This window comes from Eurosta solidaginis, chromosome 2 (assembly GCF_040869045.1).
Source record: "Eurosta solidaginis isolate ZX-2024a chromosome 2, ASM4086904v1, whole genome shotgun sequence".
Taxonomy (NCBI): domain Eukaryota; kingdom Metazoa; phylum Arthropoda; class Insecta; order Diptera; family Tephritidae; genus Eurosta; species Eurosta solidaginis.
The window spans coordinates 76,835,603-76,850,659 of NC_090320.1; the positions used below are offsets into that span (position 1 = coordinate 76,835,603).

Consider the following 15,057-nt stretch of genomic DNA (forward strand, 5'->3'; position numbering starts at 1 on the left):
TTAAATTGTTGCATACGAGAGGTGTGTAGTCCGGCCTTTTCCTTTGACATTCCAAATCCCTTATCCAATCTTTGAGTTGTGCTTGTGACAGAGTTTCTTTCGTTTTCCGTTTGAAATCCAGTACAACATGATGCCGCGTAATCAGATATTGCTGTTGACAATGAAACTGGAGCCGGAACTAAAGTTAAATTTGATTCTGGCAATGTAGCTTCCGTTGAATTTAGTTCTGGCAATGACACTGTAAATACGCTCGCATAGGTTACTTTTCTTGACTTTCCAACCCCAAGTACTTTTGTAGTACAAATATAGCAGTCCGTTGAATGGCAAGTTAGTTCCCTCCACTTCATTGGTGTAATAAATTTCATATGTCGCCTAAACAGATAGTTTCAGAAGTTAGTCAGCTATGCATTAAATGGGAGCAAATTCCTAATTTTTTCAACGCACCTTTTTGTTCCGGTTTCCGAAAAAATCAATTCCACTCGACATGTGGTGCACACAGTATTCAGTGTCCATGGTTTTTAAGCTCAATTCCAAAATACTTATAGTATGTAACTTTCAAAGGATTTGAAAACACACGTCGCATCCTTTTAACTATAAATTGACCGCAGATGAAACAGATCATATCAGGATCATTTTTACACTCAAACTCTCGCCCCTTTTATTCTTATTATATTTTTAAGTAAATGACGGGTTATAAACTGCGATTATAAACTGAACAGTATCCGGCGAGCCTTGCAGATATTATGAAGGAACAAGGCGCATGTACTATTATTTATACTTAGATCAAGTAAAAATGCAAGCCAACCTAGACAAGAAGGCTCCCTAGTTCTACAAAGAAAAACCCACCTGCCTTAAAAATATTGTTACGAATTTTAGCAGCACTGAGCGATGCTATCGTATCTAAGCCGATGCTAAGCAGTGACGTGAATGCACATCAATAATTCAATCATTATGTATCTACATAAACGACACAATAACTGCGTCTACATATATGTACCATGTACGTATACGAGCAGCGGAGAGTCAATGCACAAACACATGCATATATCCGAGATACTCCTATAAGTATGCAATGAGAAAAACTATAAAATTGTGCAATTGTAGTTACAGCTGAGAAGTTTGAGAGCTGTTGGACTAGAAGGATTCTGGAAGCGCCTAGAATATGCGAAGGTTGAAATCAAAGAGTATAAAAGGCGACAATTGTAGAGGCGCTGAAATTCAGTTTGATTTGAGTTGTCAAGAAGTTACGACTAAGACGATATCTAGCGAGCAATAGCAGTATTATTTTGAAAGTCAGTTTCATTTAAGCTATCAGTTTGGCCATTTTTCCATATTCAATATTGTAGTTATTTATTCAACAGTTTAGCGATACGAACCTAGCAAAAGGGCAAATAAGAGGATTTGCAAGTAAATTCGTTACAATTGGTGTCAGAAGAGGAATTGTTGAATAAATTCCAGAGGACAACAAGGACATGGCAAAGTTCAGTGAATTGAAGATCCAGCAACTAAAGAAGGAGTTGGAGAGCCGTGGATTGAATACAAGCGGCGTTAAACTTGAACTTCAGGCACGGCTACCGTGGTGTGATGGTAGCGTGCTCCGCCTACCACACCGGATGCCCTGGGTTCAAACCCCGGGCAAAGCAACATCAAAAATTTTAGAAATAAGGTTTTTCAATTAGAAGAAAATTTTTCTAAGCGGGGTCGCCCCTCGGCAGTGTTTGGCAAGCGCTCCGGGTGTATTTCTGCCATGAAAAGCTCTCAGTGAAAACTCATCTGCCTTGCAGATGCCGTCCAGAGTCGGCATAAAATCATGTAGGTCCCGTCCGGCCAATTTGTAGGGAAAATCAAGAGGAGCACGACGCAAATTGGAAGAGAAGCTCGGCCTTAGATCTCTTCGGAGGTTATCGCGCCTTATATTTATTTTATTTATCTGCTCAAACATCGACAGTGTCATCTCAACTGGCAGAACAGCATACATATATGGAATCGCAGGAGAACCGTATAACATCCAAGATGGAAGAACAGAAGACGCGTATGTCAGAAATGTCGTCACAAATGTCATCACAACTGGAAGAGCAGAAGACATATATGGCATCACAACTAGAATCGCAGGAGAATCGTATAACAGCGAAGATTGAATCACAGTAGACACGTTTTTTCGAAATGTCGTCACAAATAACATCCAGGATTGAAACACAGGAGGCACGTATATCCGAAATGTCGTCACAAATAGCATCCAGGATTGAAGCACAGGAGGCACGTATATCCGAAATGTCGGGACAAATTTCAGCACAGGTATCATCGCAGATATCTGTACAACTAGAAGCCCGTATGGACGAAAAAATAATGCAGTTTGAGAACAAAATCGAGGCTGAGGTAGATGTTTTAAAAGGTCGTATACAGGAGCTGCAACTAAATCGCCCAGTTATTTCAGCAAGCAATACGAAGGTAAAAACACTATCCTTTGACGGTTCTGTTCCTTTCCAGGTCTTTAAGCTACAGTTTGAGAAGACCACAGCAGTGAACAACTGGAATGCGGAAGATAAAGTTGCCGCACTCTTCGTAGCATTGAAATGACCAGCTGCCGAAATCTTACACACTATTCCAGAGTACGAACGGAACAGCTATGACGCATTGATGGCTACTGTGGAACGGCGATACGGAAGCGAACACAGGAAACAAATATTTCAAATAGAATTGCAAAACCGTCACCAAAGAGCTAATGAGACTTTGCAGGAGTTTGCCTCGGATGTTGAAAGGTTGGCTCATCTCGCAAATGCGGACGCACCCGTGGAATACACCGAGAGGGTAAAAATCCAGAGTTTTATAAATGGCATACGGGACGTGGAAACGAAGCGAGCTACATACGCAAGCCCAAAGCAAACATTTGCTGAAACGGTATCACATGCATTGACTCAGGAAACGGCCTCACTATTGAGTAAACCAGCATACAAAGCTCATCGTGTGGAAGTGGAAAGACCAGATTGGGTAGAAATTTTGGAAGCACGGAAGGGATCACAACAGAAAAATGCCGGAGTTATTAAATGTTTCAAGTGCGGTAACCCAGGTCATATTGCACGACATTGCAGCACCGGTCCCAATAGCTCCAACAATCTGGGTGGCCGTAAACGCAGAGCTGAAGGAGATGAGCAAATCTCCAAGTCCACTCAATCGGTAAACTAAAGCGAGTCAGCCACAAGGGGCGAGAGCTGGCTCCCTCAATTGAATGCCCCATAATATCTATCTCACAAATTGGAAGAAGGTCAAACAATCTTACTGTCGGAGGACATGTGGATGGAAAGGAACGTTTACTGACTGTGGATACGGGTGCATCTCATTCCATCATTCCAGCGGATTTAGTCAACAAGAAGATAAGACCATTGCATGGAGCAAGATTGCGTACAGCCACTGGAGAGGACACCCAGGTAATTGGAGAAGTAGAATGTGAAGTAGCAATTGGGAACGTCGCGGTATTACACAATTTTATAGTGGCAGGTATTGTTGATGAAATCATAATTGGAATGGACTTCTTAATCAACCAAGGCATCAAAATCGATATGCAAAGCAAGAAGATGCGATATAAGAACATGGATGTGCCACTTAATTTCGGCTACGAGAGAGGCTACAGCAGTAAACGAGTACTGGTGGGAGAGAGTCAGCAAATACCACCAAAATCCGAAGCAGTCATCTGGGCAAAGGTTGATGGAGATTGTGGGACAAACAAATTGTGGGTTGTCGAAGCAGCAAACAAATCAGCACCGAACATACTTGTAGGAAAAACCCTGGCTATGACAAGACAAGATGGACGTATTCCGGTAAGAGTACTCAATGAGTTCAAGTCACCACTCAAACTGACCAAAGGAGCTATTTTGGGAAGATGCCAAGAGGCTGAAGTAATTATTAACAGTGAACAGCTCCAGGAACACGTTTCATCTAGTAACACTGATCTTTCAAATGACATCACGGAATGGACGGAGGGGCTAGAGGAAGATTATCAGAGTAAGGCAAAGCAACTGCTCCTAAAGTACGCAAACGTATTTGACCAGGATGGTTCCAAACCAGGCCGCACCAATGTTGTGAAACATCAAATTGACACTGGAGACGCGAGGCCGATACGTCAAGCTCCACGTAGTGTTCCACTGGCGAAGCGGGAAGTGGTGAGTCAAATTATACAAGAAATGAGCGACAGCGGCGTCATCGAACCATCAGTTAGTCCCTGGAGCTCACCGGTAGTACTTGTAAAGAAGAAGGATGGAAAAATGAGGTTTTGCGTGGACTACCGGAAGTTGAATGACGTTACGAAAAAGGATAGCTACCCATTGCCAAGAATTGACGACACTCTGGACTCGCTCTCTGGTACGAAATGGTTTTCCACACTGGACTTGAAAAGCGGCTATTGGCAAGTGGAGGTGAAGGAGGAAGGCAAAGAGAAAACAGCCTTCAGCGTCGGAGATGGTCTTTGGCAATTTACAGTAATGCCCTTTGGACTATGTAATGCACCAGCTACTTTCGAGAGACTCATGGATCAGGTATTGAAAGGACTACATTAGAAAACAAGCTTGGTGTACCTGGACAAAATCATCGTATTGGGCAAGAACTTTGATGAGCATCTTAAAAACTTAGATGAAGTTTTCCAGAGAATAGCTGGCGCTGGTCTGAAGTTAAGTCCCAAAAAGTGTGCGCTGTTTAAAAAGGAAGTACATTATTTGGGTCACAAGGTAACGACAGAAGGTATCCGTACAGCGAATGAAAAGATAGAGGCAGTAAAGGATTGGCCAAGACTACAGAATCTGCATGAATTGAGAAGTTTCCTTGGGCTGTGCACATATTACCGCCGATTTGTAACAAATTTTGCTAGCGTAGCCCATAGTCTCCAAGAGCTAACAAGAAAAAATAAATCTTTTGCATAGCAAAGAAGCAGGAAGTAGCTTTCCAAGCATTGAAAGAGCGTTTGTGCACTGCCGCAATGTTGGCATATCCAATTCCAGGAGCAACGTGTATTCTAGATACAGATTCGAGCGGATATGCTATGGGAGGCGTTTTATCACAATTGGTCGATGGACAGGAGAAGGTAGTTGCATATTACAGCCGTTCGATTGGAAAACCAGAGAGGAACTACTGCGTTACGCGGAGAGAGCTGTTGGCATTGGTAGAGTGCATTAAACATTTTCACAAATACCTCTACGGCCAGCGATTCCGTGTCAGGACAGATCACGCAACTTTAAAATGGCTTCTGCAGTTCCGTAATCCGGAAGGACAGTTGGCACGGTGGATCGAGCGACTACAAAGTTATGACTTTTCCATTGAGCATCGAAAAGGTAGTACCCATGGAAATGCCGATGCAATGTCACGAAGACCATGTAATTTGAAATGCAAGCACGGTTCAAATCCGAGGCTAAAGAAGACATTATAGATGTCCGGCTAATGACTATAACATGTACAGATGAATGGGACAAGGAACAGCTAAAGAAGTGTCAGCTAGAAGATACAGATCTGTCACGTGTTATGCAAGGGGTCGAACGAAACGAAAGACCAAACAGAGAAGAGATGTCAGCAGAGAGTCCCATTGCGAAGTCAAATTGGGCACAGTGGAACAGTTTAGAATTGATATCCGGTTGCCTTCATCGAGTATGGGAGAGTGAGGATGGTAAATGCAAGAAGAAACTGATAATTGTTCCCAGAAAGGGGATTCCTGACGTGCTCAGCGAGCTGCATAATGGTCCAAGCGGAGGTCATCTTGGAATCCCGAAGACACTCAAGAAGATTAAACAAAGATTCTATTGGGTTGGTTGCCGTCAGCCGGTCGCTGAGAGGATTGCGAACTGCGAGGTTTGCAGCAGAGCGAAAGGGCCCATAACCCGAAGTCATGGCCAGATGAAGCAATATAACTCAGGTGCGCCGTTTGAAAGGATCGCTATGGATGTCACCGGTCCATTTCCTACTAGCAACGGCGGAAACAAATATGTACTGGTAGTTATGGATTATTTCAGCAAGTGGCCAGAGGTATACCCAATCCCAAATCAAGAAGCGGAAACGGTAGCAGAAGTGTTTATAAACAATTGGGTTGCAAGGTATGGTGTACCAATGGAGTTACATTCTGACCAAGGCAGGAATTTCGAATCAGCTGTGTTCCAGGAAATGTCTAAATCATTGGGCATTCGGAAAACATGGACAATTGTATTGCATCCTCAATCCGATGGTATGGTAGAACGATTCAATAGAACATTGGAGGAGCACTTAAGGAAAGTAGTAGACAAGTACCATAAAGAGTGGGATACCGCATACCATTATTCTTGATGGCTTACCGATCAGCAGTGAATGAGACAACGGGCCAAACCCCTGCAAAAGTAAACACATATGTACCATGTACGTATACGAGCAGCGGAGAGTCAATGCACAAACGCATGCATATATCTGAGATACTCCTATAAGTATGCAATGAGAAAAACTATAAAATTGTGCAATTGTAGTTACAGCTGAGAAGTTTGAGAGCTACTGGACTAGTAGATTCTGGAAGCGCCTAGAAGATGTATAAAATTGTGCAATTGTAGGTACAGCTGAGAAGTTTGAGAGCTGCTGGACTAGTAGATTCTGGAAGCGCCTAGAAGATGCGAAGGTTGAAATCAAAGAGTATAAAAGGCGACAATTGTAGAGGCGCTGGAATTCAGTTTGATTTGAGTTGTCAAGCAGTTACGACTAAGACGAGCAATAGCAGTATTATTTTGAAAGTCAGTTTCATTTAAGCTATCAGTTTGGTTATTAAGCTATTCGTTGCACAGTTTGAGTGTTATTGTGAAGTATTTTAATAAAGGCCATTTTTCCATTATTCAGTATTGGAGTTACTTATTAAACAGTTTAGCGATACGAACCTAGCAAAAGGGCAAATAAGAGGATTTGCAAGTAAATTCGTTACAATATGCTCTTGCTTGAAATGTACCTGGTTTTGAGAAGACACTAACAGTTCTTTGTATCTAATGACCCTTTGAAAATCTACCTGCTAACTAACTGATGTACGAATACTAACACATATATGACCTGGAATCATGAAACGACCCTATTGTGCGAAAACAAGTTTTCGAGAAAAACACATTTAAAGTCTTTTTTTAGCTTGAATCTGTGAAGTGGCCGGCCGTTGTGAACGAATTTTGTAATTACAATTTAAGTAACTTCCCGATAAGCTGCAAGCTTGAAACTTGGAATATAGTTCGGAACTCGGTGACAATTCAATAATAAGAAAAAATCTCCGATAGGTGGCGCATGGATCGAAATATTTCAAAAAATCGTATTTGGGGTCCGATTTGGCTTTAAATGCGATTTGTGAAAAAACTAAGAAAGATAGAAAACTGCAATTGTTCCATTAGAAAGAGTGATAAATTTCCTATAAGAATCACTCAAAAAGTGAACAACGGTATTTTTGCACAATAGGGTCGTTTCAAAATTCCAGTAAGGTACTTAATTATTAAATGGATATATTTACTTGAACGCTTATAACTTTTGTATTAGTCCATCGATTTTGTTCAATGAAAGCTTATTTTTTTTTGTAATAAAACAGAGTTTAGAGAGAAAAAATCTGCAAAAAAATAAAAAGTTTTCGAGATCCTTCCTCGCAAAGTACCAATTTTTTTATATTTTTACAAAAAAAATTTAAAAAATCCGTAATAATTGTTCGTTATCTTTGAATCTGCAGGGCCTAGCAAAAAGTGCTGTATGCACAGTTTATAGCAAATTTGATTGCCTTTTAGCTTCAATCCGTTTTGGAATTGCTCAATTCGTTCTTGAGATAGATATGATTAAGTGGACCAAATTTTTTTTTTTTTGAAAAAACGGTAATTCGTAAATATCTCAAAAAATTTACCATAGAATTAAAAATAACCTTGATTTTCGGAATCAGGGGGTGATTTTACATAGCAATTTCATATGACGTCTCTGATGCAGAAAAAAAATTGGAATTTGTGATCCACTGTAATTATAATTTTTTTTTTTTTTAATTTTTCTATAAGTGAATATTTTTATTTTGTTTTTGGAATAGTAAGTAGAAAATTTTTCAGACAACCTGCCATAGCTGCGCAGATAGATCCATTTCGAAGGATGCTAAGCCTTCATCATCAGTACGCTTTAGGCACGCTGCGGTAACCATTTAGCTATACAGCGGTAGTTTGTATTTGCAACAGATGGCGCAACGCTGATTAATTATAGTTGGTAAAGAGGAATAGAAGTAGCAATTTATAATTATTTATAGTCGCAGTCTTTGATTAATTAATTTAAATACATAGCTCAGCCTTCATCGCTGTGGGTAAAGTGTGACTGTGCCAACTGGGCTGCTCTATATCAGATAAGCATCAGTGTGGAGGTTGTCATTAAACCTTTATCGCGAAGCTGTCGCTTTGCGTGACCGTCTCCCATTTTCTCTGCAGGGTTATGAAATCTTTACAGGAAATTGGTGACAGTTCCGCCAGTAGGCGTTATGACTAGGCAGAGGAAAGTAATGTTACAACAACAGGGTTATCGTGAACAACATGATGTCCGATCTCAGGAGGCTGTGACCATATATACGGTTACTCACAAAAATAAATACACACTTGGTTTACGCTGAAAAAAACTCAGATGCAGTGGCTCGCAGCTTAATTGATAATTTTCATCTAAAATATCGCAAATTCCCTAACAGAAACCACATTCAAAAAAATTTCAAAAGTTATTCAAAGGTAAGGAGAGTTAATCAACATTTCAAAAATTACCATCAAAATTTTCAAATTTTTTTTTTCAGAATTTCTCGAAAATTTTTGAGTATGCAGTTTTGTAGGATAATAAATTTTAGTATAATAATGAGCAAGTTAGAAATAGCTCAAAATTTTTCCTGAATTTTCAGAATTTTTTTGGCGAGGGTGTTGAGCAATTTCTTCCATACATCGCATGAACAAAAATGCATTTTGTATGTGGGAAATTGCTCAACACCTTCGCCGAAAAAATTCTGAAAATTCAGGAAAAATTTTGAGCTATTTCTAATTTGCTCATTATTATACTAAAATTTATTGGGCTACACAACTGCATATTCAAAAATTTTCTAAAAACTCTGAAAAAAATTTTAAAATTTTGATTGGCATTTCTGAAATTGTGATTAACTCTCCTTACCTTTGAATAATCTTTGACATTTTTTTGAATGTGGTTTCTGTTAGGGAATTTGCGATATTTTAGATGAAAATTATCAATTAAGCTGTGAGCCACTGCATTTGATTTTTTTTTTTTCAGCATAAACCAAGTGTGTACTTATTTTTGTGAGTAACGTATACACAATAAACAAATATTACTATTTTATGAAAGCTGTTGTACCAAAGAACAACTTTATGAATCATGAGAATATATATTACGAGAAAGATGCCCAAGTACCGCCTCAGCGGTACAAAATCAATAATTAGTCTTCTGAGTACTATTTTTATAGAATATGTTTAAATTTATTAAGAAACTAAATTTTTATTTTTCAGTCTCTACGTGAAGTAATTCCTCATGTGGAAATGGAACGTCGACTCTCGAAAATTGAGACCTTAACTTTAGCTAAAAACTATATCATTAATTTGACGCATATTATTCTCTCGAAACGCAATGAGGAACCATCGTTGGATTTAAATGGAGTAATACTGAATGGTGCTACCACAGACATAAGCAATAATGGCGGCCTAGGAGTGGCCGACGTTGGGCTTGGTGTTGGCGTTGGTGTTGGTATAATAAACTTAAATGGTGGCAACAATGCTGGCGGTGGTGGTCCGTGTTACGATGAGGTTCTTGCAAATGGTACAAACTCTTATGATTGTGCTTTAGCGGCTGTGGATGTGGGCAATCATCAACCACGTTTAACAACGGCAACAACAACTATACAAATACAAAATCAAACTCTTAGCCATTTACAACCACAATTGTCACAACATCTTATGCAATCGAATCACAATCAATTGATGTTACAACAACAACCGACAACAGCAACGATGCTACTCAATAATGGTTTTGATACAAATGATAATAACAACAATTATGATGAACCATTTCGAGAATTTATATAAACTTCTACTTAAGTATAAAAAATACAGGGCGTTACTGAATCAATCGTGATGAAGAGAAGAGTACATGGTAGGACAGCGTTCGTATGTACCTAGTGCATATTCCTTGAGGGGTCTGTGGTCGATCGAGTTTTGTACGGAAATGCGAACTAAACGAATGTAAACGCCTTGAAGTTACTCATTTGACAGTGCGCACTTTGGGGTAGATTGAATGTAGTTTAACATAACCCAAAGACAACCTTTTTAATTCCAATATCTAAAAAATAAAAAATATATACATATACTTAGCGCGATTTAGCTCCGACGAGGTTTAGGCCGAGCTTCACTTCCATTTTGCGTCGTGCTCCTTTTTAATTTCCCTTACAAATTGGCGAATGGGACCAAAATGTTTGCACCAGCCGTTCGGAGCAGGTATAAGCAGATAAGTTTTCACTGATAAATGCACTCGGAGTGTTTGCCATAAAACTGCTGAGAGGCAAGTTATTTTTTTAGCTCAGAGTTAACTTAAAAAGTTGGTCAAAAATGTATGAGTTTAATCCATTTGCGAGGTTAAAGCTCTCGCTACCCATACTTTGCTTATACTTGACTTGAGAACTGTCACTTATGGTTATGTTTAATGAGCTTTCCATCTAACTAATTACACAACGCTTGGATATGCTTGACTTGACTTACAAGGCTTTTGAATTTTTAATTTCTTACGTAAGTTCTAGGTAGCTGCGGTATTTTTGGGGTGCCATTTATGCGTTTAACCTTCATTTTGATATTTCTTTAGACAAATTGGCTTCAAATAAATGCCAATATATTTATTTGCCTTTTCTTTTAATTTTGGCAAAATCATCTGAAATGCAGATTGTACGAGCTAAGTGGAGCATAATCAAGGCACGTCAAGCCAAGTCAAGTATAGTTTATGCTATTGTGGCGAATATTAGCAGTTTCGATACAGCTGAAAGAGAAAACCGCCACACATGCATACATGTAGCAAAAAACAGCGCATATTACACATACAAAGGCATAAGAGTTCGGACGTTATAACACATACATGTAAACAGCAGCTAGAAATAAATAAGCAAGTGTTCAAGACGGTTGTTAGCGAAAGATCTGGACCCTGGAAGAAACAGGTGAACGAGGCGAACTAAGAGTAAAAAAGAAGGGCAATCCAAGTGATGATGATCACTCCATTTTAAAAAGTTGTAAGTGTAGTAAGCGAGTAATTTAATTGTGAGGTACTACTACCATAGTAGTGTGGTAAATAAAGAACATTTTGCTATACTAAATTTTTGAGATATTTATTCGACAGTTCAGCTATTCTAACGATAAAAGAAGGTGCATAATAATCAAAAATTTCGCCAAAATTCGCTATAGTAAAATAGGGTGGTTGAATTAAATAGATCTAGTCGACCGGTATATCAGGAAGGCCGAGTTGTAAGCACTAATTAAGTATGGACAAATAGGGTAAATGCACACACAGCCTTCTTTTGTTCGTTTTACATGCATGGAACGTATATGTCCAGCTGACCCCACCCATTAAATATTATAACGTAATGGTTATCGTGCAGAAATTATTGAGTTTATGAGATTTTTAGGTAAAATATATTTTAAATATATACGATATATAGATAAATAAATGCGTATTTAGGCTAAAAAGTTAAAGAAAAAATAAAACAGAATAGAAAAAAATCAATTCAAATTAGTTGGAATTTAAAATAGCAATTTGGATTTTATCTGGTTAAGTCGATTAGAAGTCATTCGACAAGCATAAAAATGTACAATTGGTTGTTTAGAATTGTTTAGAAAAATAAATACATATGTAAGAGCTATCTTATAATACTTAATAAACTATAAAACATACATTTGTACATAGTATATAGCAAATAGATATGTACATAGAGCGATGAATAAGATTACAGTGTTACAAAAAAGACAACAGTGAAAATACCTGGGAGGTGATGCCATTTTTCTTGTACATGTTGAAGATCTAAGAATGACTGCATATAAGGTTTTCCATGGCCACTTCCGAGCCTATAACTTTGTTATATATACATAAATATATGAACTAGAAAAACATAACAATACTTTGAAAATGTTCCAAATGATCACATTTTTCACCTTTTTTCGAGTTTTGTCAACTTCACTATTTTATAAGAAGACTATACCAATCCGGAACTGCAGCGAAACTGGAAATTTATAGTGAGTTCAATGGGTATTCATTTTCTTCTGCCAATTTCACACAGAGGCTTGATGAAATATTTAGTCAAGTTTTCGAATTCTTAATTATCTTATTTCATACTTTACTGAATGCCTAATGTAGTGAAAACTGTGATCTATTTTGCTTTGATTTGTATTTCGGACTTTATTGTCAATGTAAGAAATGACAATTAAAAATAAATGATTTTTAATAATCGGGGATTGCCCATATTGCTTTTTTTTAAATGTATGAAAACATTTATTTGAAGCAATTTTTTAATTTTATAATTTATTTAATAATTTGGGAAAAATTTAAACAACGTGACATCAGGACGGACAAGGCGACAGCTGTTTCGATTTCGGTTGAAATGGTTGTAAACGCATTCAGCTACGTCATGCCTGTTGTGAAGTCTTTCCCAATTGCCTTCTTTATGCATATTTTAATCTTTTACACATTGCATACTTCGTATGCAATTATGTGTTAAAGCTATGCTTGGTACGGCGGTTTTCAAAGAAACTTTGGTTTTTGTTGTTGTTTTCGTTCTATTTATAGAACTACAACGAATTAACCAATTTTGTCTGTTTGTATGATTTTTAATAATCGGGGATTGCCCATATTGCTTTTTTTTAAATGTATGAAAACATTTATTTGAAGCAATTTTTTAATTTTGTAATTTATTTAATAATTTGGGAAAAATTTAAACAACGTGACATCAGGACGGACAAGGCGACAGCTGTTTCGATTATACCTTGTAAATCTCTTCAAAGCCTTTTCTCCCGGGAGTGGGAGTCGAACTCGCACCCCTACGATAGTTGAAATGGTTGTAAACGCATTCAGCTACGTCATGCCTGTTGTGAAGTCTTTCCCAATTGCCTTCTTTATGCATATTTTAATCTTTTACACATTGCATACTTCGTATGCAATTATGTGTTAAAGCTATGCTTGGTACGGCGGTTTTCAAAGAAACTTTGGTTTTTGTTGTTGTTTTCGTTCTATTTATAGAACTACAACGAATTAACCAATTTTGTCTGTTTGTATGATTTTTAATAATCGGGGATTGCCCATATTGCTTTTTTTTTAAATGTATGAAAACATTTATTTGAAGCAATTTTTTAATTTTATAATTTATTTAATAATTTGGGAAAAATTTAAACAACGTGACATCAGGACGGACAAGGCGACAGCTGTTTCGATTATACCTTGTAAATCTCTTCAAAGCCTTTTCTCCCGGGAGTGGGAGTCGAAGAAAGAAGAGATTTACAAGGTATAATCGAAACAGCTGTCGCCTTGTCCGTCCTGATGTCACGTTGTTTAAATTTTTCCCAAATTATTAAATAAATTATAAAATTAAAAAATTGCTTCAAATAAATGTTTTCATACATTTAAAAAAAAGCAATATGGGCAATCCCCGATTATTAAAAATCATACAAACAGACAAAATTGGTTAATTCGTTGTAGTTCTATAAATAGAACGAAAACAACAACAAAAACCAAAGTTTCTTTGAAAACCGCCGTACCAAGCATAGCTTTAACACATAATTGCATACGAAGTATGCAATGTGTAAAAGATTAAAATATGCATAAAGAAGGCAATTGGGAAAGACTTCACAACAGGCATAACGTAGCTGAATGCGTTTACAACCATTTCAACTATCGTAGGGGTGCGAGTTCGACTCCCACTCCCGGGAGAAAAGGCTTTGAAGAGATTTACAAGGTATAATCGAAACAGCTGTCGCCTTGTCCGTCCTGATGTCACGTTGTTTAAATTTTTCCCAAATTATTAAATAAATTATAAAATTAAAAAATTGCTTCAAATAAATGTTTTCATACATTAAAAAAAAGCAATATGGGCAATCCCCGATTATTAAAAATCATACAAACAGACAAAATTGGTTAATTCGTTGTAGTTCTATAAATAGAACGAAAACAACAACAAAAACCAAAGTTTCTTTGAAAACCGCCGTACCAAGCATAGCTTTAACACATAATTGCATACGAAGTATGCAATGTGTAAAAGATTAAAATATGCATAAAGAAGGCAATTGGGAAAGACTTCACAACAGGCATAACGTAGCTGAATGCGTTTACAACCATTTCAACTATCGTAGGGGTGCGAGTTCGACTCCCACTCCCGGGAGAAAAGGCTTTGAAGAGATTTACAAGGTATAATCGAAACAGCTGTCGCCTTGTCCGTCCTGATGTCACGTTGTTTAAATTTTTCCCAAATTATTAAATAAATTATAAAATTAAAAAATTGCTTCAAATAAATGTTTTCATACATTTAAAAAAAAGCAATATGGGCAATCCCCGATTATTAAAAATCATACAAACAGACAAAATTGGTTAATTCGTTGTAGTTCTATAAATAGAACGAAAACAACAACAAAAACCAAAGTTTCTTTGAAAACCGCCGTACCAAGCATAGCTTTAACACATAATTGCATACGAAGTATGCAATGTGTAAAAGATTAAAATATGCATAAAGAAGGCAATTGGGAAAGACTTCACAACAGGCATGACGTAGCTGAATGCGTTTACAACCATTTCAACTATCGTAGGGGTGCGAGTTCGACTCCCACTCCCGGGAGAAAAGGCTTTGAAGAGATTTACAAGGTATAATCGAAACAGCTGTCGCCTTGTCCGTCCTGATGTCACGTTGTTTAAATTTTTCCCAAATTATTAAATAAATTATAAAATTAAAAAATTGCTTCAAATAAATGTTTTCATACATTTAAAAAAAAGCAATATGGGCAATCCCCGATTATTAAAAATCATACAAACAGACAAAATTGGTTAATTCGTTGTAGTTCTATAAATAGAACG

At 37.5% G+C, this 15,057-nt stretch overlaps 1 protein-coding gene across 1 annotated transcript in view; it reads left to right on the plus strand.

The window, feature by feature from the left end:
* dimm (dimmed) overlaps positions 1–10,102 on the plus strand; it is a 63,632-nt gene extending 53,530 nt beyond the window's left edge. The window contains exon 4 of the mRNA XM_067769590.1: positions 9,480–10,102. Coding sequence (XP_067625691.1) covers positions 9,480–10,052 — 573 coding nt within the window. The 3' untranslated portion in view covers positions 10,053–10,102. The remainder of the gene's footprint in view (positions 1–9,479) is intronic.
* The last annotated feature ends 4,955 nt before the right edge of the window (positions 10,103–15,057 follow it).